The sequence below is a fragment of the Camelina sativa genome, chromosome 12 (genome assembly GCF_030686135.1).
Source record: "Camelina sativa cultivar CO46 ecotype springtype chromosome 12, ASM3068613v1".
Classification (NCBI taxonomy): Eukaryota; Viridiplantae; Streptophyta; class Magnoliopsida; order Brassicales; family Brassicaceae; genus Camelina; species Camelina sativa.
Window position 1 is genome coordinate 19,402,196 of NC_141891.1, and position 22,472 is coordinate 19,424,667.

At 33.7% G+C, this 22,472-nt stretch overlaps 2 protein-coding genes and 2 long non-coding RNA genes across 7 annotated transcripts; 2 read left to right on the plus strand and 2 right to left on the minus strand.

The window, feature by feature from the left end:
* The first annotated feature begins 78 nt into the window (after positions 1-78).
* LOC147930756 (uncharacterized) lies at positions 79-1,371 on the plus strand. Its single transcript, XR_015573900.1, has 2 exons — positions 79-335; positions 497-1,371. It is a non-coding gene; the product is annotated as an uncharacterized LOC147930756 (long non-coding RNA).
* A 3,991-nt stretch (positions 1,372-5,362) lies between these two features.
* LOC104732178 (uncharacterized) lies at positions 5,363-7,666 on the plus strand. The gene is made up of 3 exons (XM_087478022.1): positions 5,363-5,678; positions 5,761-6,363; positions 6,440-7,666. The coding sequence occupies exons 1-3, from the start codon at positions 5,645-5,647 to the stop codon at positions 7,447-7,449; spliced, it is 1,647 nt and encodes a 548-aa protein (XP_087334148.1). The 5' UTR covers positions 5,363-5,644; the 3' UTR covers positions 7,450-7,666.
* A 2,421-nt stretch (positions 7,667-10,087) lies between these two features.
* On the minus strand, positions 10,088-17,790 carry LOC104732179 (calmodulin-like protein 8). Of its 4 annotated transcripts, none has more exons than XR_015575440.1 (5): positions 17,570-17,769; positions 17,302-17,459; positions 16,823-16,903; positions 13,859-14,071; positions 10,088-10,415 (listed from the first exon to the last, which is right to left on the minus strand). XR_015575440.1 is itself a non-coding variant. In XM_010451717.3 (4 exons), exons 1-4 carry the CDS (start codon positions 17,646-17,648, stop codon positions 10,278-10,280), a joined length of 456 nt encoding a protein of 151 aa, XP_010450019.2. In that variant the 5' UTR covers positions 17,649-17,790; the 3' UTR covers positions 10,088-10,277. The 4 variants fall into 4 exon arrangements, 2 of the variants coding, with proteins under 2 accessions (XP_010450019.2, XP_087335919.1); XR_015575439.1 differs by having other exon boundaries at positions 13,722-14,071; XM_010451717.3 differs by lacking the exon at positions 13,859-14,071 and having other exon boundaries at positions 17,570-17,790.
* A 3,485-nt stretch (positions 17,791-21,275) lies between these two features.
* On the minus strand, positions 21,276-22,438 carry LOC147930757 (uncharacterized). Its single transcript, XR_015573617.1, has 3 exons — positions 22,400-22,438; positions 21,694-22,262; positions 21,276-21,591 (listed from the first exon to the last, which is right to left on the minus strand). It is a non-coding gene; the product is annotated as an uncharacterized LOC147930757 (long non-coding RNA).
* Between the last annotated feature and the right edge of the window lie 34 nt (positions 22,439-22,472).

The window sequence follows — 22,472 nt, forward strand, 5'->3', positions numbered from 1 at the left end:
TCATAAACCAACTAGGAATCTAGGATTATGGGGTTTGCTCTCTCTATATATTGTGACAAATTAAACATCATCTAATTCATCAACTCTCGTTGATCCTCATTGTCAACCCTCGTTGATCTATATCTAATCAACTCTCGTTGTTGATCTTCGTTGTCAACTCTCGTTGATCTTCATATCAACCCTCGTTCGTTGATCTCCATTATCAACCCTCGCTCGTTGATCTATATCTAATCAACTCTCGTTGTTACAACCCTCGTTGATCTCCATGATCAACCCTCGTTGATTAACAACCAGAAGTCGATGTTCTTCTTGTTAGGGTTCGACTTGTCATCAAGGTATATACGTTATCTTCTATGTCTAGGAGTTTTTATTATATTTTTCCTTACATGCGTAGACTAGGGTTTCTCTGTTTCGTTGTTACTCTGTTTCTAAATATCTCGGGTCTTCTGCATATATATCTTGTAAAATTGACTCAATCTGTTTCGTATTCTTGTAGGGATCAATATATATGACCGTGCTGGGACAAACGCAACGTCTGATAAGTGATATCAACTCTCGTCGATGCTTTAAAGATCAACCCTTGATCTCATCATCAATACTCGTTGATACTTTAACGATCAACATCATCAATACTCGTTGATGCTTTAACGATCAACTGATCTCGTTGATCTCATCATCAACACTCGTTGAGCCTAATCAACTATCGTTGATGCTTTAACGATCAACACTCGTTGATGCTCTCACGATCAAGTACTCTTCTTGATCACATCATCAACACTCGTTGATCTCACCATCAACTCTCGTTGATGCTCTCACGATCAAGTACTCTTCTTGATCTCATCATCAACACTCGTTGATCTCACCATCAACCCTCGTTGACCCTCTCACCATCAACTCTGTTGATTCTAATCAACGTCCCTCGTTGAGTTTTTAAAAAGAAGGAACTTAAATCTATCTCCATAAATTTACTTTCTTGTTTGGGCTTCCAAACTGAAAAAGAAGGGGATGCATACTGTGTGTCTCTCGTATTTTCCTGCTTTTTTTTTTCCTTCTCCAGCTACATAATTGCATAGATAGCTCTAGTTCGTGTCAGAATCATGGATCAATTTTTATGGAGAGAATGTTTACCTCTCATCTCTCATACTTGAAGATGCTGGAATATGATCTTTGTGAATGAGAAGATGTCTAGGATTCAAGTTGTGGTGATTGGAACGAAGTGGATGTAATAGCGTACCAAGTTCAATTTCCACTGATTCAAGGAAAACTATCGTTTGGATTTTAAAATTTCAACATATTGTTTTTTTGGTCATATCGTCATATGCTTGTGCTTGTAATACTCAAATGATTTCTATGATTACTTTTTTCTGGCTAGCTACCAAATTTCAAACAGACCAGATTAGGCGCCCATTAAAGACATATATACCCGAGTACGTAGTTTTATAAAAAGGACATAAAACTTCAATTACAATATGCATATTATAATATATAACCAGAAGTCATCAACAAGAACTATCTGTAACCAAGTTAACGAAACCAATCTCTATATATTCGTGGTTTATACATTACATATATATAACTAAGAATATTAGAAAAATATATAAGAAGTTGATTGGTCTTTGTATCTTGTATCTTCCAAGTGGAGCGATGCTGGGTATCTAATTGAACTAATCAAAATGCTGGCTATAATTTTAGTTTTAGCCTACTACGCATTTATAGATTGTGATCCAGATTCTTAAATAAAGAGAGAACATTTGATCTTACGTTGCACATGATCTAGAGATGTTCGTTTCAGAGAAGAACCTAGAAGTTTCTGTGTCTACTATATTGGTATTGAATTTTCTTATGAAAAAGCTCATATTCGAATGGGACCCAACGCTAAACCGGATTGATAAGATGATATATCTAACCAAAGTTAACCGAACCAATCTCAAGAGCATGAGATTTTCTTAACCGACTTTTGTTTTGTGGTTTTTTCACCGCCTTTCCTAATTGTGTTTGATCTGCACCGTCGATTAATTAACACTTAATAACAACCGTAGGATCTCTCCTCAATCTGAAACCAATTTGGGATTATGGTTTTTGCTCCCTCTATATGTGGTCGATGATCTATATCCTCTTCATATATCAGATCTAGCTAGTTGATCCTCTTCATCGAAAATACCATGATCTATATCAAATCAAACATTGCTGATCAACAGTAAGAATTCGGTGTGTTACCTTGTAATGTAAAAAGGATGGATCATGGTATTTTCGTGTGAGTCTGGTTTCTAATTATGACTAAGTAAGTTCTTGTGTAGATTTTTTTTTTTTTTTTTGTAGCTTCTGCAGATTATCCTTCGAAGCTCCTTGTCTGACCGATCATCTTCTTGTTAGGGTTTGGCTTGTCATCGAGGTATGTGGTTCTAGTTATGTATCTAGGCTTTTTTTCTTCTTCTTCTTTTCTTCTTTCATATACCTAGGGTTTCTCAATCTTTCCGGTCTTATACATATCTTGTAGGGATTATTATGAGCGTACTGCGACAAACACTGAAACACAACATCCTATCAACCCTCGTTCATACTCCTGTGATCAACCCTCGTTGATTCTAAACAACCCTCGTCGATACTCCTGTGATCAACTCTCGTTGATTCTCCTGTGATCAACCCTCGTTGATACTCCTGTGATCAACCCTCGTTGATACTTCAGTGATCAGCTCTCGTTGATTCTAATCAACCATCGTTGATCCTCCAATGTTCAACCCTCGTTGATACGATCCAGTGGTCAACCCTCGTTGATCCTAATCAACTAACTCTCGTTGATGCTCTTAACTATCAAATCTCGTTGATATCTTGAATCTATCCCCATAGATTTAACACTTGCTTAGGTTTTTGTTTGGGCTTCCATTCTATCTTCATAGAGTAAAAGGAAAGGAATGTATCTAACCTTTGCCATGCCAGGTGCGCTTGCTTGGCAGGTCTAATTCCCTTAATTATATGAGCGTAAACGTGTAAAAACAATATTTGATCGACTCTCGTTGATCCATCTTGATACTGAAAAGAAACACACGTATATGACCTTTGCCTTGACAGGTGCGCTTGCTTGGCAGGTCTCTAAACCCCCAAATAGATTCAATGTTTTGGTTTCGTGGATGGCACGGGATTGGTTAATATTCGTTCTTGGCCGGGATCTTTCTTCCGATCCCTCCGGACTGTGCGTCTTGTTTCTCTCTTATGTTCCTGCTGTTCTCATATGCTTCTTGCATACCATAAAGAGGAATAGATAAGATTATTTCTTCTTAATCGCTCAGGTTTGTTTTCCGTTCTCCAGCTACATAATTGCATATATAGGTAGCTGAGGCGTGGTCCTATTGAGAATGTTTACCTCTCTTATACATGAAGATGCTGGAATTCATATTATCTTTGTGAATGAGAAGATGTCTTGGATTCAGGTTGAGACTACGGTTAGAATTGCAACGAAGTGGGTGTAGCGTACGAAGTTTCAATTTCTGTGATTAAAAGAATAGAGACATCGTTTGGATTTCGAGTTTGTTCAACATATATTTTTTGGTCATATCATAATATGCTTGTGTTTATAATACTCAAAATGATTTCTGTGATTACTTTTTCTTGTTAGCTGCCAAATTTTAAACAGACAAGATTTGCCACTAAAGAACTCGAGTAGTTATAAAAGGACATATAACTCCAACCAAACTTCAACCAGAAGTCATCAACAAGAAAGATCTCTAACCAAAGTTAATCAAATTAAGCCAATATCTCTCTATACATAGTCGTCGTTTATACATTACATATATTGATATCTATATATATAAGCATAGGATATAAGAAGTTAAATCGGTTTGGTATATATCTTGTATCTTCAAAGTGGAGCGATGCTAGGTATCTCATTGAGCTCATCTTCAACAGCTTCAAACAAGAGCTTATATTTGGATTATTCATAACCATTAAGACACCTTCCATCTCCGGTTTCATCAAAAGACTATAGTTTCAACTTTCAACAGTGTCTGCATAAAAAATAACAATTAAGAGTGGTCAAATTTCAAATTATATACTACTGAAATAGAAAATGAAAATGACTTCAAAAAGTTCGAAAAAAATAATAAAAGAAAGAACCAATTTGTTGTAATCATCACATGATGAAACAGCCGAACTCACTCTAAATGCTAGCCAATAATCGAATGTGAACTAATTCAAATGATGTCTATGCAATACTTTTTTTATCTTACTACTTAAATATATTTTCTAAGATTAAGTATTACAAAAAGGATTGGTTTGAGGAATTCCAGCAAAAAAAAAAGACCTCTTTTGTTTAAATTAAACGTAAAAGAAAAGAGAATGCTTTCAAAAGTTGAAAGCTGATTATTGGCTATTTTGTAGCTCAAATCATTTAAATTATATAAACCAAGATAAAAGTTAGAGAAGAAAATTTATTAAAGATGAGAGGTCCATTGGCTCCGATCCATAAGAGTTTTCTTATCAAAAATATTAGAACTATATATTTATGAATAATTTCCTCACTTAAAAAGGGATGAACATAGCTCACCAAACATGTAATCATTAACAAAAATTATGTATTCCAACTCCAAGGGCTAAAGAATGGTTGGAATAATTCGTTTTTCAGAAAAAAAAATGAATGGTTGGGCCATAGAACTCGTAAATATATAAAAACTCTAGAATCTACCTCTTGTTCATTTACAAAGACAAAGTATATATTACTTGGAAAATTTCATCGAGTTCAATTTGATGTGACAATGAAAAATACCAATAATTGTGGGTTTTAAATGGTATTTGATGATTTGTTTTTCCAAAAAAAAAAAATGGTATTTGATGATTCACAAAAAGAAAACAACAAAATATCTAGAATCTATAAAATATTGTGCGTGTTGTGGATTGGGAAAAAAAAATACAAAAACCAAAAATGCGAAAAATATGACTTTTTTTTTTCAAATTATAGAGACAATTTACAAAACTACACCCACACCTTTTGGCTTTTGATATTCGAAAACTGTTTAGTTATATTGTAAATGAGATGGACATATATTATATCTTCAGGTCCAAAGGTTTTACTTGATTATTCATAGAATGAGATGAAAATTGAATTTTTTAGTGATATTTTTTCTTACTATATATTTATCTATCTTTTAATTTTTAACTCTGATTTATAGAGATATCTCATCTCTATCATAATATTCATTGTTTCATACAAGTCGAAATTTTTCGTAGATACAAATCAAGTGTTTTGTTTCACAAATTTATGTAGACATTTAGTGAGTTCTTGAAACACTAAAGTTATAGCTAAAATTCTCAATTTAGTGGTTGGCCCTCTCACTTTAAAATGGTCCAATATTAGATGTATTGTGCCTCCAACTTAGAAATAGAATTGTCCTTACGGTTTTGTATGAAACATTTACATATCATATGGTCTCATAATGTTGCGTAGGGTCCTAACAAAGTGACGCCAACTAATAAGCATTTAACTAATTTATAACAGAATTCAATAAAACACCAAACATGCTTTAATCCAGCAGACACAAACAGTACTCGGAACCCTCCGTTCAGCTAAAATCGCCTCTTATTGCTCTCTGTTTCAATTTCTCAGATTTATCCAGAGATCTTGATTTATTGCAAGTTGAACAAAGGAAATGATATGGGCAATACCAACGCAACCGCCATTTTAACAGGTAAACCAGCAAATCTTCTTTTTTTTGATGTGTATTTGTATTATTAGTATTCTCACTTAATATTATGTCTGTGTAATTGCAGAAGAAGAAAGCCCAAAGCTAGGATCTGTTTCCAAAGAGACTACGCAAGATCAGGTGTTTCTTGCAGGTGAAGGTAAACATGGAGATGAAGAGAAGGAGAGCATAAAGCTAGAAACCAAGAGAATGTCTCTGTTGGACTCTGTTTCCGTAGAAACGCAAGATCAAGTGTTTCTTGCAGGTGAAGGTAAGGATGGAGATAAAAAGATCGGCAGCTCAAAGCTTGAAACCAAAGTAATGTCTCCTTTGGACTCTGTTTCCGTAGAGACCGTACAAGATCAGTTGTTTATTTCAGGAGAAGACAAAGATGTAGATAAAGAGAAAGAGAGCTCAAAGCTAGAAACCGATGGAATGTCTCAGTTGGACTCTATTTCCGTAGATACCAGACAAGATCAGTTGTTTCTTGCAGGTGAAGTAAAAGATGGAGATGGAGATGAAGAGAAAGAGAGCTTGTCTGATGGTGTTGAAGAAACAGAACCACATAGCAAGGACTCAGTCGATGAATCGAAAGTAAAGAATTTCAAAGAAGAGATAGACCAGAGTGGCTTGGAGAGCTTGGTAATGGAAACCGATGAGAAGCTCCAGAAACAAACATCAGTTGCTGAAGGTCGATCTTAATTTTTCTCTCTTCTCTTCATATTCGAAACTTAACCTAATGCAATTTTCTCTCTATTCCTGAACAGGTTTTGAAACTGTGAGTCAGGCGACAGAAGTGGAAGAGTTTTCTGTGATTGGAACTCAAAGTGTTGTGAGTAATTCGAGAGAGTCTGATATTGAAGAGAAGCTCTGTGTGATTGATGAGATGGTCTTTGAATCTGCAAGCTTTTTTGAAACTGTTGGAACTGAAGAAAACATGGTGAATGAGTCTCTGGACGAAATTGTTCATTCAGAGGAAGTTGCAAAGCTTGATCAAGAGACTGGTATGGAAAACAGAACAGGAAGGGAAGGGTTTCCTGAAAGCGAGCCACAGGAGATTCTGAATCTCGACTATCGTGCTGTTCATGATGAAGGAAAAGTCAATAAGGCGATCTCTAACAGTCAACTTGGTCCACAAGAGTCAAATGCTATTCAAGAGACCGGTCTTGGAGTTTATATGGAAGACAAGGACAAAAGAGATTCAAGCCTAAAACGTATGTCGCGATGCAGATCGCTCCCTGTGAGCCAGAATAGTAGAAGTATCGGGGATTCGCTGGTTCAACAGTTAGTTTCAGAGGTTGCGTTCCCTTCAAGAAACAAGATGGGTTTAGAGAAAGCTAACACATCTGAGACTCTGCTCATTTCTTGCGTAGAAAGCAACAAAGCGCAAGAAACTACTGAAAGCAATGAAGAAGCTAGACTTGAGATGCGAGCTCCTAGCTTCGGTCATGACCGAAGAATCGAAGCAAGAAGCGATGAATTAACAGAGAAAACTCCATTGATCTGTGAGGACAAGACTGAGATATACGAGGCAACAATCGACGTGGAAGAGAAAACTGTGATGCTGAAGAGAAGTGAGTCTGTGAAATCAAGAGGCATCGACATGTCTCTAGGGTCGTTGAAAAAACACAATGATAGCTTCAAAGAAACCAAGGGCTCAGAAGATAACTTGGTGGACAATAAAACTTCATCGGGTTCTATGAAAGGCATAGTCAGAAAACGGAGCAAATCTTCGCTCTTAGGAACATGCCTTTGTTGCACCACTGCCATGAATTAAACAAATTATTTTGTGATTTGATGGGTTTTTTTTTTTTTTAATTATTGTTTTGAGAAATTGGAGGAAACAAGTGAACGTGTGGATTTGGTGTTCTGTATACTTTGAGATGGGCTTTTCTTTTTGAGGGGTTTCGGTAAAGTTTTACTGCCTTTAATTTTAATTTTTACTGTACTATTTTACATGCATATTTTTAAGTAATAAATAAATTTTTAAAACACTCCCAACTTTTATTTCCTCTGACTGACAGCAAAGTCAACATGACTTTTCATTGAATAGCGCAAGAAATAAATAAGACGAAAATAACAATGCAACTATTGGCAATTTGGTTTCAAAACTCAACCATTGCATTTCTTTGTTGATAAAAAAATAGAAGTAATTGAACTAAACAAGAAAATTATATTGTGTGTAAAGAACGAAGAAAAAGAGAGAGAGAGGAACTCGAAAACTTCATATTTCTCACCAAAAAAATTCTGGAAATTGGGGACAAATTCTCTTAGAGAGGGTTATTGGTTCTATGATTTTAATGAATTTGGAAATCCAGACAAAAATCATGTGTTATTCAATCATTGATTTTAAAATACTTATCAAAATGATGATTCCATGATTTACAAATACTTGTTAAAATCTCATGTTATTCATTCAATGATTTGTTTTTGGATTTCAGAATCCACATTATGTTTTAAATGGATTTGAATGGATTTGAAAGTGTAAAATAGAAGGATTCAAATCCAAGGATAAAACATGTTATTTCAAAATCCATGTATTTTGATTTCTAGAATTTACAATTCCATATGGATTTATAAATTACCTCTCCAATAACACCCCCTTAGAGTAAGATTACGCAAAGCCATGTATGGTTAAGAGATTTTAAATTGTTTTTAAATTAGAAAATATCTCAAAACTCTCAAAGTAGTTTTCTTTTATATTTGACGGAAACTATTTTTTTATATAGTTTGATTGGCTAGTTAAATGATTTTTGAAAAAAAAAACTAAAAAATCATGCCAAAAACTACTACCATTCAAGGCTATAATTTTCGTTTGAGAGATAATCGAGTAGCAACAAAGAAAATAATTACAGCAAGACAAAACAAAAGAAGAATATGTAGCGAGTAAAACTTAAAAGATTTGGATGTAGAATTTTCAAGTGAGAAGAAGAATAGGAAGATAATGATTTTTTGTATTTTTGTGACATAAGTATAATATATCTGGTGGAGAGAATTTTAGCTAGAAGATATGGAGGATTGATTTTTAGGAGTACAGTTTTAAAATCTGTTTCTTTTAAAGATCTTCCATAAGAAAAATATTAGGTATTATGAATTACGTACTTCAATTGATTTTGGTATACGAAATCCAATTTTTGGGAAGTTGATTCCAAAAATCTAATATTTTTTTAAAAAAATATTGCAATTATCAATTAAAAACCGAATTTCTGCCAAAAGTTTAAGTTTTTTTAAGATGTATGTACTTCTTTTTAAGATATTCTGGACTAGAAAAATCTTATATCATTTTCATTCACAAAATTTAAGAGTATAGAAAAATCTGCATCACTGGAAAGTAGCATTATATTCTTAGATCCACAATCACTCAATATGTGTCTTATGTAGCCTTGTAGGATCATGTGGATGCTACCTCATTCACTCCTTCATAGTCTTCTTGTTTGTATCTTGATTTCCGATATACAACTTCATCTCACATAAATAACATCAATTTGTATCACTTATTTGAAATTTTGTATCAATCATAACTGATGCAAAATAAGTTTATATAACTTAAACAAATTTTTAAAGTGTTAATGCAAAATTTTACATCTATGACAATAGTAAGTAATACAAAATGAATTTATTAACTAATTAAATTTAATCTAATCAACTAAAATATGAATTTTATTAAATTATTGACTAATTAAATTGTAATTTTTAATCAAAATTGAAAATTAGGGAAATCGTCATTTTTGCAATTTAACCCTCCATCTCTACAAAAAATGCAAATCAATCACCGTGAAATCATTTAAAAGAGTATGTATAAGACTTATATTGCTTATTTTCTGACTTTGTATGATTAATTTGTATTTTTGGAAGTAAATAATACAAAAAAGTTTTTTTTGTACAAAACTCTTGAAAATTATTATATAATTATAATTATAATACAATTTGGCAAAAATACAAAATAAAAAATATTACGCATTGAAGAGACGAATTGAACTATTTCCATGAGTCCACCACATTATTCAATAGTAGCATATCCACCACATTATTCAATTGTATTGATAAAGTAAGTTATGGTCAATTTTTGTTTAATTGTTTTTTTTAGTATCTACGTTTTAAAGACAGCCAAACTGTATAACATGTAAAATATTTAAATGCTAATTTAAAGTATTTGAGGATATATAAGTGATATATATTTTACTTCAAAACGATGATTTAAAAAAAAAACAAATTGATAGAACATATATTATTATTGAATATTATGTGTTTTCATATATTAGAACATATTCTATATTTATAAATTAGTCTATCATAAAATTATTTGATTTTATTTTTATTAGTATATCAAAGATGTGAGAGAAGGAGAAAAATTTGCTAATTAGATTTCTAAAATAGAACAGAAAAAGGTATAGTAACAGCTTCAATAAGAGATGTAACAAAAACTGGATCAGAAAATTTTCATTGAATGTAGAATAATGTAATTTGTTGAGATAGAACACGAAGGAGTAACAAACCAACATGGTAACTAAATCACTTTGACGAAAAAAATGAAGAAAAAAAACTAACATGGTAATTATTTAAGGATCATTGGCTTATATAATTAAGAGAATAAAGAAAAAGAGATCAACCAATGTTGATCATCATCTTGACGAATTCATCATAATTGACTTGGCCATCACCATCCAAATCTGCCTCCTTGATCATTTGTTCAACTTCTTCATCTGTTAGCTTTTCCCCTAGATTTATCATTACATGACTTAACTGCAATAACACAACTTTTCACATTAATATATATCTCAAATGCGGCACCATCGATCGACCAAGAATAAATCAAAACTACGCGTATCAATCAGAGCGGTAGGGCTCGGTCAAGCCTAACATGAATATTATTTTCTGATCTATTAAGAAAAATCATGAACACAAAAGAAATCAGCTGGTTTTGGCCTGAGTTTGATTTTTTTTTAATACTTAGATAGTTTATCTGTGCATGCAAAAATGTGCTTGCATATAAAAAAGTATACGCATTAATGTAACTTTGAGGATGTTGATTAATGTGTTGATATCTAATTAAACTAGGTAAAACATGTGCCCTCCTGTCCAATGCACCAATAGAATCATACACATTTTAATTGATGTGTCTGCATTTTATAGGGTTTTAACCATAGTTTTTAGGATTGTTTTGAGTCTTTTCCTAGGTCCAAGTGTGCTTTTAGAGTCCTTTTAGTCTTTTGTGAGTCTTTACAGGTCCTAGGTGACTTTGGAAGGAATCTGAGCGTTTTGGGGATGAAAACATGCATTTGGAGCCAATTGGTTGAAGACTGATCGAGCTAGAAGGCAGATGGAATGAGAGCAGAAATACATTCCGGATCGACTGATCCTTTCGAGATCGACCAATCCAGTCCCCGACGCAAGTTTTCCTTTTTTGTTTTAAACCGACTTTTAGGGTTTTATTTTGATATTTAAGTTAGAGGCACGGCCTCCAGAGACATAAGCTTTATTTTTCTGAGACTATTTTGTATTGAGAGCAAAGGGAGAAGATCTCTAATCCTTCTTGACACTTTGGAGAAGATTTCTAAACCCTATTTTCTATTCTTTTGCAATTCAATTATGTTATCTTCATTATTGATTTGCTGTTTCTGCTTCTCCATGTCTGAGTAGTTTCTCAATTGGGTTTAGGGTTTCAGAAGGGTTTATATGATTAATTGATGCTAGGTTTGTTAGATTAGGGATTGATCTTGTTGTTCTTCATCTATTGTTGTTCTTAATGCTTAAGCTAGACTGATCACCTAGATTAAGATCATAGGTTTAATTCATCTAGGCATCAAAAGTGTTGTTGAATTACTTGAAAGAACATAGGTGAGCAAGGTGATCCTCAGCCAACGACAGTGAAGTTGGGGCACCTTGTGAACAAATCAAACTTGAACTTATTGCTTGCTAGGATTGTTTAGATTCAAACGACGGTTTAGGATTCATTCAATTCCTTGCATAGAAAACTAATGCTGCGACAGTAGGTTAGCTTTACAACAGTGATTTGAGTTCTAGAACGGTGTCTAATGCATCCCTATCTAATCATCTAAATTTGTGATCATAAACCCTAAAGATTCCTTGCGCCCAATATTTCTCTATTGCCTTAAAAACACTTGTTTACTTTTCTGTTTTTAGATAGTTACTTGATTCACAAACTTTTCCATTGTCTTAGCTATATTTGATCTTGATAATTTCTTAGTGCAATTGTTTGGTCTCTGTGGATTCGATCCTGAAGTGTTACAACGACACCACTAGATCGTGGTGGAGTACACATTAGGTTTTAATTGACCTGTTGATCAATTTGGCGCCATTGCCGGGGACCAAAATGATTGCCTTTGAGATTTTAGAATTGAGTATAGTCTAAGATTTTATTTTTGTTTTTACTAATTATTTTTATTTTCTCTTTTTGTAGATAAAAAAAAATGAAAAATGTTTTTGGGGCCATGGATTACGATGACTGGCCACAGGAAGAGGAGATCACATTTGATGAAGACATTTTAGATGAGCCTTATGTGGAGCCACTGGTTGATGAGAGTGTTCTTACACCGGATCAAAAAGTTAAGTTGGATGAGCTTTACATGGAGCATCCAACAACGACAAGGAGGAACTTAGCAGCAATGATCCGGTTGAATCTCATCTCACATCGAGCAGTACTTGAAGGGAGGGAGCCCACTTTCACAGAGATTAGGGAAGCTCATGCTTGTGAAAAGGTAATATATTGGGTTCCACCAAGCCAAATAGAAGGTACATTCGTTTCCACCCTTGAAATTTATGATTTTGAGGATATTCACATGCCATGCATTGAAGATGTAACTTCTAGTTTGGATACTCCATTGCTTATTGATGAATGCTATGATTTGATATGTGAGTCTCAACGTCTAGACATCTTAAGAGCAGAAAAACTTGCTAGGGATTATCATGAAATATGTTTTGATATTGAATATCATTGTGCTTTGAATGTTCATGATCTCGAGTTTGAGTTTTCAATGCCTGATGTATCTAGCTCTCTTCTTGAAGAATCTTACCTAGGGTGTGTTCTTGATATTGATACAATTTTGCATGAAACAAAGGATCCTGAGGTGGATTATATGAATGAGGATATTGTGTTCTATGAAATTAATGGGGATGAAGTTAATTATTTTGTGAAAACCTCGTTTGAACCTGAAATTGACTTTATTTTTCCATTAAATGCATTAAACCTCATGAGCATCCAACCATCAAGGAATATTTCAAAGTATATGCTACATTTGTAGTAAACTTCCTAGATGTGAATTTTATTGTTTTGCCATGGATAATTGTGTGTTACTTGACACATATTGTTTATTGCATTAACAAGAGAAGGACTAAAGGTCCATTGGCTCAGCCTTTTGATACACATGATTAACATTTTGTGTTGAGTGGTCAAGCTATAGACCTTAAACAAGCGCTTATGGGAGGCAACCCATGGGATTTGTGCTGGCTTACCCTTTTATTTTTATTTATCTTAGGATTTTGGTTTTGTTTTTAGGATTTATTACGGTGAAATCACGTCTGCTGTTAAGTGTTTTCAGGAACAGGTTCCAAACGCAGAAGATGCGAATATTTTTGTTCCAGGCGCTTCGGATCGATCGATCTTCCTTAAAGATCGACTGATCCCGGTGGTTTTCTGCGGGTGTCTCTAAGTTCAATAATGTTGCAGATCGGTCGATCCCACCCTGAGACCGGTAGTCCCCACCCTTGCCAACACCACTCCACCACCAGATGCGAGATCACCGGTTTTTGTTTCTTTTCCTTTCTTTTTCTTTTTCATTTTTCTTATTTTCTTTGTCGGATTCATTCTTTTCTTGGCTTTGCTTTCACACCGGGACGGTGTGAAGTAAGTCCGGGGGAGGGCTGTCTCCAAGTTACTAATGTCGTTTTCTGTGGTTATTTCCTTTGATTTTTCTTTTATTTGAGTCAGTTTGTCGAGTCTAAAAAAACAAAAAAAAACAAAATGGGAAACTATGATCATTTCCAAGAATCTTTTGCTTTGAACTAACACTCTTATGATTGCTTTTGTACCTCTGATTTGGAATGAAGCTTGGAATGAACATGAGCAGTCTCAACACGCCCCAAAAGACACTCGCCAAGGAGAACACTAAGTTGAACCAGAAGTTGTCTCTAGCTTTAACAGGACTTAACCGGATTTAATTTCTTACCTTGGGGCTTGGTATACATCGGACAATACTCCTCCCTTCAAGCCTTACAAGACGTGCATCTCCTCACAAAGTATGCTTCCCCTCTCTCTTCCCTTCAGTACTCAGTAAAAAAAAAGAGAAAAGAAAAATATAAGAAGAAGAGGATATAGGTAATAAAAGAAGTGAACCGAGGGTTGTGCGTAAACCCGTGCATCTTTCGGAACTCATGGAAACCTGTCCACAAGAAAAGAGCAAAGGATTGATAAATAAATAAAAAATGATACCCTAGAAAATTAGGGAGAAATCAATCTTTTGGAAGTGAGAAAAGAGAGAGGAAAGGGAGCATAAGAGGAGGTCTTGGGTGATAAGAGGTTGAAGGAGTCAACAGTTCAATGATCGATACTCCCATGGTAAGACCGCACCTTTTTACTAATCTGATGTAGAGAGACAACGATGGGGAGACTAAATGTTCTCTAAGACTGTGGAGTTCAGAGTAGGGAGTGTTGATCCTAATCATGGGCAAGGTACAAAAAGTAGTTCTCAGTTTGATGTGATGAAGAGTGCAAAGAAGAAGTTCCCAAGAATATGTGAGTTTCCACTTTTTACTAATCTGATGTAGAGAGACAACGATGGGGAGACTAAATGTTCTCTAAGGCTGTGGAGTTCAGAGTAGGGAGTGTTGATCCTAATCATGGGCAAGGTACAAAAAGTAGTTCTCAGTTTGATGTGATGAAGAGTGCAAAGAAGAAGTTCAATGATCGATACTCCCATGGTAAGACCGCACCTTTTTACTAATCTGATGTAGAGAGACAACGATGGGGAGACTAAATGTTCTCTAAGGCTGTGGAGTTCAGAGTAGGGAGTGTTGATCCTAATCATGGGCAAGGTACAAAAAGTAGTTCTCAGTTTGATGTGATGAAGAGTGCAAAGAAAAAGTTCCCAAGAATATGTGAGTTTCCACTTTCAAACCTTTTCTTTGTTCTTGAGTTTTTGTCTGTTCTTGCTTGAGGACAAGCAAAGATTCAAGTCCGGGGGAATTGATGTGTCTGCATTTTATAGGGTTTTAACCATAGTTTTTAGGATTGTTTTGAGTCTTTTCCTAGGTCCAAGTGTGCTTTTAGAGTCCTTTTAGTCTTTTGTGAGTCTTTACAGGTCCTAGGTGACTTTGGAAGGAATCTGAGCGTTTTGGGGATGAAAACATGCATTTGGAGCCAATTGGTTGAAGACTGATCGAGCTAGAAGGCAGATGGAATGAGAGCAGAAATACATTCCGGATCGACTGATCCTTTCGAGATCGACCAATCCAGTCCCCGACGCAAGTTTTCCTTTTTTGTTTTAAACCGACTTTTAGGGTTTTATTTTGATATTTAAGTTAGAGGCACGGCCTCCAGAGACATAAGCTTTATTTTTCTGAGACTATTTTGTATTGAGAGCAAAGGGAGAAGATCTCTAATCCTTCTTGACACTTTGGAGAAGATTTCTAAACCCTATTTTCTATTCTTTTGCAATTCAATTATGTTATCTTCATTATTGATTTGCTGTTTCTGCTTCTCCATGTCTGAGTAGTTTCTCAATTGGGTTTAGGGTTTCAGAAGGGTTTATATGATTAATTGATGCTAGGTTTGTTAGATTAGGGATTGATTTTGTTGTTCTTCATCTATTGTTATTCTTAATGCTTAAGCTAGACTGATCACCTAGATTAAGATCATAGGTTTAATTCATCTAGGCATCAAAAGTGTTGTTGAATTACTTGAAAGAACATAGGTGAGCAAGGTGATCCTCAGCCAACGACAGTTGAAGTTGGGGCACCTTGTGAACAAATCAAACTTGAACTTATTGCTTGCTAGGATTGTTTAGATTCAAACGACGGTTTAGGATTCATTCAATTCCTTGCATAGAAAACTAATGCTGCGACAGTAGGTTAGCTTTACAACAGTGATTTGAGTTCTAGAACGGTGTCTAATGCATCCCTATCTAATCATCTAAATTTGTGATCATAAACCCTAAAGATTCCTTGCGCCCAATATTTCTCTATTGCTTTAAAAACACTTGTTTACTTTTCTGTTTTTAGATAGTTACTTGATTCACAAACTTTTCCATTGTCTTAGCTATATTTGATCTTGATAATTTCTTAGTGCAATTGTTTGGTCTCTGTGGATTCGATCCTGAAGTGTTACAACGACACCACTAGATCGTGGTGGAGTACACATTATGTTTTAATTGACCTGTTGATCATTAATCTATCTAACTACTTTCTATTAATTGTTTTTTTTTTTTGTTCCTCCTGTTCATCTCTAATAGATTCACAATGCCAGCTAGCTCTAAGTCTTCACGATTGGAAAACAGACTTTCGAAAAAGATAAAACGAAATAAATAAATAGCCATGTCTTGTTAAAAAAATGTTTAGAACATAAATGAGACAACAACTATGGATCTCTTTAAATTGGAAGATTGTCTGGCTTTGTTGTCTGATTTTTGTCATATTGATTCTAAATATATCAAAGTGTGTTTTAGCTGGATTTCTCGTTTTTCTAGTTAATGCAGAATTAATTGATATCAAGTGGTTTCTATACAAATACCATTATTGTTATGCTTAGCCTGGATTTGACACTTTATAGAGCATAAACCATTTAAGCAGAGAAGACATTTATGAAATTGGTTCATGTACCGTATTTAAATTCGACAACTCAATTTAGGAAGGATTTAGGAGACACGAAAATATATAGAACTATAGCTCTAATCATTTATAAGCAAATAAAAACACAGTTTTAGACCGTACATGGTATTATTGGAGAACGTTGTACAAAAACGCAATCCAGTATTCCTGTGCATCGAACTAATTTGTTATATTATAAGTTCTTTTCTCCGCATAAGTTTTTTAATAAGTCAAGCATATATATAATATAGACATCTAAGTATATGATATATACCAAACTATAAATAAATTTAAAAAGAGCGAAAAAAAAAGGAGTAAAAGTCAGAGACCTCGCTGGCAGAGATGTAACCATTTTGGTCTTTGTCAAAGACTTTGAAAGCTTCTTTCAGCTCTTCCTCAACATCATTTTCCTATATCATCACATGATCACGACAACAAATTAACATTACACAACTAATTGTAATATAATATAAACAATGTCTTTGTTTAGAATATAAACACAGATCTTTACAACAAATCTTTTTTTCTCTGTAGAGAACAAGTAAAAACATAGTAAGAAAGAAAAACTTGCTGTGATATATACAAAATTGAAAATCTCCTTAATTGTAAAAAAAGTTAGCAACTTAGAAGACATAAGTGTAACGAATGAGGCAACGATTTAAAAACAATTTATAGTTTTTTCTTTTTTCTTTTGTCTCTAAAAAAAAACAATATATAGTTCATTTGATGTAACTAATTGTAAAAGTGTATATTTCTAAAGAAAACTATTTAGCATGTAATACATAAAGAGATCAAGAGAGAGAGGAACCTGAAGTTTCTTGGCCATGAGGTTGAGAAACTCAGCAAATTCAATGGTACCATTGCCATCAGAGTCAATCTCAGTGATGATTTCTTGAAGTTCTTGTTCTGTGGGATTCTGATCCAAAGAACGGATCACCGTTGCAAGTTCTTCCACCGTTATACAACCTATTAGATTCCAAAAAAAAAAATGATAAGTAAAAATGTCACACAACACATATATATATCTCTTCTTAAGTATATTATTTATGAACATGTTAGAGAAAAAGAGATAGAACCGTCGCCGTCTCTGTCGAAGAGACAAAAGGCTTCTTTGAACTCAGTGATCTGATCTTTTGTCAGTGCTGTCTCTTCCATATTGTTTTCTGAGAATTTTGTTTAGGGAGAAAGAGAAAAAGAGAGAGAGAGGAGGGAGCTCAATGTTTGAAGTACTCTGATTTGTGGTCTATTTGTAGAGTCGTGAGACTCGTGACAAGACCTTTTTGTACATTGGACTCATGTACTTTTCAACTACTTTAGAGCCTTTTATTGAGTCATCATATTATTTTAATTTGAATGACAAGTACAATTTAAATTGTTTGTTTTCTAGCACTACTGAACTGAAGAATTTAATTCTGATCACATGACCGGATGACCCAATCGCATATAATATGAATTGTCGCCTGTTACTTAAAATTTAAATCGCATATACAAGATTAGTTTAAAAATCATCTAGTTCTTAATCGTCTAGGCATCCTCTGTAGTCTGTACGTTTGTCCGGACAATTTGTTTAAATATGGGCACAAAATTTGGTCCACCAATCATTCTTCTTATAATTTTTTTTTTCTTATAAAATATACGCCTGATTCTATATTTTTAATATAAAAATCTTGGCTACTCCCTAGATTGTGTAATGGCATCAACGGCCATCTTAATTACTGTTCAACATTTTTACATTAGGGGCAATTTGAACATTTCCCAGGCTCCTGAGTGTCCACATCAACTCGAGTACGGTCCCCAGGGGTGAAACTTGAAAGCATCACAAAACTGCTATGAGCCTATGAACCTATGAACCTTAACTTGGCCAGCATGATCTTTGTGAAATCCATAGGACCCCACAAAATGATACGTCGTTTATTAACGAAGCATGATTAAATAAATATTGAAAGAATCATTTCATTTTTAAAATTAATACAATGACCTTTTCTAGGATTATAACTTATTACAGATCCAGACTGAAGTGAACGTAGAAAATCGAAATAAGTGGTGTTTTATACTTTTAGTTGAATGATTGTGAAATTGTGACTCTTTTTATAAATCGGATTTAAATAGTTTTCCATGTCATATATCATAATTAATAAGAATATCTAGCTACTGCTAAAAGATCGTAATCGGGAAATCATTGCTAAGAAAGATTTTAGGAGAGACTTGCATTGAATCTGGTATTCTAACAATAGGGAAAATGCATGTATGCTACGCTGATCAATATATTGACCCTTATCGTCTGCATTATAAGTTCGTAAACACGATATATAAAACATTTTTATATCTTATATAATATGAGAAGGTTTTTCCTAACTCTTATTCACATTGCAACATTTTGCATTCTTTTTTAGTGACACATGTCATTTTTTATTTCAATTTTTTTTCAACAAATTTATATCATTTTCAATTCCAAATAATCCTACTTCTCTTATCCAGTTGGTACAATTGACATATATTAATTTTTAAATCCATTTTTATATCTTAAGTTCTTTTGTTAAACAAAATCAGATTGTTTTATAATAAGATCTCATATTATATATTTGATACAAAATCTAATATTCTTTAACATTTACTAATAAATTAACTGATATTTGATACATCTGTTAATTATCTTACATTTTATTTAATTTTTCTTTCATCCTTTTAAGTGAAAAATACACACTATTTTATAATAAAAGAAAATATCATAATAAAAATCATATCTTGGATGAGAAATGAAATAGTTTAAATATATGATTATGATTATGCCTTTATGTAATTTTATAAACTTTAATTATTACACATTTTAAAATCATATATTTTTTCTTTTTGTTAATTGAGTAGGCAATAAAGTTAGTCAGTTCCACTAAATTCCTATTAAATTATAATAAATTACATAATAATGTATAAATTACACAATAATAGCTTTTCCTTTAATATCAATGCACATATCAACATAAAATCGATCTGTCAAGAGTATTTCAGAATTGTTGTCATGTTCAAAATCATATATATATAAGAAGATTTTGATATATGTTGACTTTTCTTGATTTTCTATCTATTTATTTCATTACACAATTGTAAGTGACATATTTAAAACAGTATTAATTACATCATTAAGTTTGATTATTTCTTATATGGAAAATATATTGAAATTTTATATTTAATATCATGTAGTGGGTTACAAATTTCTTTCACCATGCATTAAAGAGAGATGCGTTTTTATAATTTCAATAACCAGGCATTAAACTGTATTTAATCTAATGAAAATATTTATGTTACAAAAGTTATGACACCAAATTCCATAATTTCCAAATTTGTAACTGTCAATAAAATATTTTGAACCTAAGAATAACATCTATCTAACATTCAAATAGTGTACGTATATATAGCCATATGTAGACATTTACTTAAATACTTGGACTCAAATTTACTCTCAAATTATAGACCTGCTCTAACATATCATCATCGCTGCAAGAGGAAAACAGATCGTCAAGTTTCTTGATATGATGGTACTCTTCTCCAATCCTCGATGATCAAACAGAGGTTTGATGTCTAGCAAGGGGTCCTTATAATTAATCAAAATATATTTACTCTTTTTCTCCATAATCAAGATATATTTCATTTGTTCTGTGTTTCACATATACGAAGAAGAGTGAAAAACATGGCCAAGTCTTTTTCAACTTTTACAGTTACGTAGACGCATTTTATTTTTGGTAGAATACTTACATAGATGCATTGACAAGGTACATTTTTTAAAATAATTTTGTCCTATTAAACAATATGTTTTTCTCACTAAAATCTACTCCATCCATTCCTTATTAATCCATTTTCTAGAGAACAAAAATGTTGCACAAAAAACAAATTTTAGGTTTTCTATATATTTTTAATAAGTAATTAATGACAAATTGTAAACTTCAAAAAAGAAACTGAAAATTGTTGGTTGAAATTTGTTAATCAAAAAAAATAATGCGACTAAAGTCAGTTTCTAATATGTTTGAAAATCCTAAAATATGGATTAATCAGGAACAGAGGGAGTATTGTCTAATATAACCATTTAATACAGTCCTACATAATTTTTAAACTAATATAGTGTTTAAAATTTTCAATGATAAATGGAAAGAAGGCCGGATTATGATTTCTGGCAACATTTTCATTTTGTTGGATGAAAGAGATTTTGTTTCATATTACAATATTGGCCAGGCTGGATTGTGGAGAATCACTATCCATGAAGATGGAGGCATATCAAAGGCACTTCAAACATTTGGACCGAGCAAAATAAAAGTTAATTATACAGAGGTGAGTCATAAAAAAAGCAAGCAATAGAAAAAATGGTACATCAATACTTATGAAATCATGCACAAAACCAAAAAAAAAAAGTTGAGGCAAGTTCATTCAAGAGTGATGGAGAGATAATGTCTATTAGAGGTAGCAAGCGAATCAATGGGCCAACAATTTATGTTCATTAGTATAAATTATTATCATTTGTCACACCTTACAATTTAACACATGTCATGTTAAGTTTTAATTTGAGAAATTGAATACTTGATAGCCATCCACGAACGGCTTAAACACAAACACTTATATGATTAAGGCCAAACTAGAATACTTTAGCTGAAACATGTGTCGTGGATGGTTATCACAAGTGATTCCTAACATAGTTTAGTTACATTGCTGATTTTACCTTTCAGATCCAGCTAAGTCAACAAGATTAAGCCGTGTAAAACGATGATGCGTTACACTTTGAGATACCCACTAATAGATAACACAGGTCAAGTTAATCACTTATGATTGGTTAAACTTCACCATCCAAAGCCTGCTTGCAAACCAAATGTACATCAGAGATATTTTCATTCTAAGTGGGAAAGGGAAAGGGATGCGTAATTTTAGAAGCAGAGATGGTGCTTGTTATGGTCGTCACTCTTGAGATGCGTGTTGAAATCTTCAAAGCTTTGGCCAGCAAAAGAGCAGTTTGAGCAAGACCAGGGAGATTCACCTGTTTCACTGCACTTGTCCTGAAGAACAAGCCTTGTTGTCTCCTGTTTATTATCATCCGCAGACCCTGAATCCATATCATCTGATGAAAAGAAAAAAACACAAAACTAGTTCAGAAACAGCGCGTTGCTGGTTGATTTAATTTCAAAGCTGCGTGTGGGAGAGAAGGTAAAGAAAAAAACACCTGTTAGTAAGCTTGTTCAGAGCCACTCTTTATAAACCCCAGAAAAAAAAGCTCTTCCAGAGCCACTCTGGAGCTGGTTCGCGTTGAGGATATGCCAGAAAAATTGTGAATCCCTCAGTATCTAGGCGATAAAGAGTATGTTCTAAGAATTCCAGTTCCTTAGGACCAGATATGAGCATTATATTAGCCGGTGCTGGATTCAACTCGACCCACTCAAACAAATCCGATTGAAGCAACGAGTTCAATGGAAACCGTAGTGTAAATAAAAAAAAAGGTACTAAAAAGAGATCAGAAGAAGATTTAACCTGTCGCATGTATAAGAGCAATTCCAGTGGAAGACAGGTCTCGCAAGACATCATCGTTAGGGTTGTGCGTTAGTCTACCAATGGCGGTTATGGTGACAGGACCAGAGACTTTTGATTTCTTCAAAGCGGATACTATCCTCGGACCGACCTCACGTGAATCATAACCAGGAGGAATCGGACAGCTGTTAATGTTCCACCACACCAAAGTTTTCACCTCCTGCAACGCCATCTCGTGCACCATCTCGTATTTAGTTATCGTACAACCTTAAAAAATAAAATCATATCATCAGACTCAAAACAAAATCGCAGTTAGGTCTCTCTAATCTAGAACTTAAAACTTCTCCAATCAACTGTCATGAGATAAGTATTCGGAGAGATAGAGACTGTTAGTTGAAAATCACCTAGGAGCGGTGGAAGAGAGAGAGGAACGATGGTTTTCCAACGGTGGTACTGAATATAAATGTTGACAGAGTT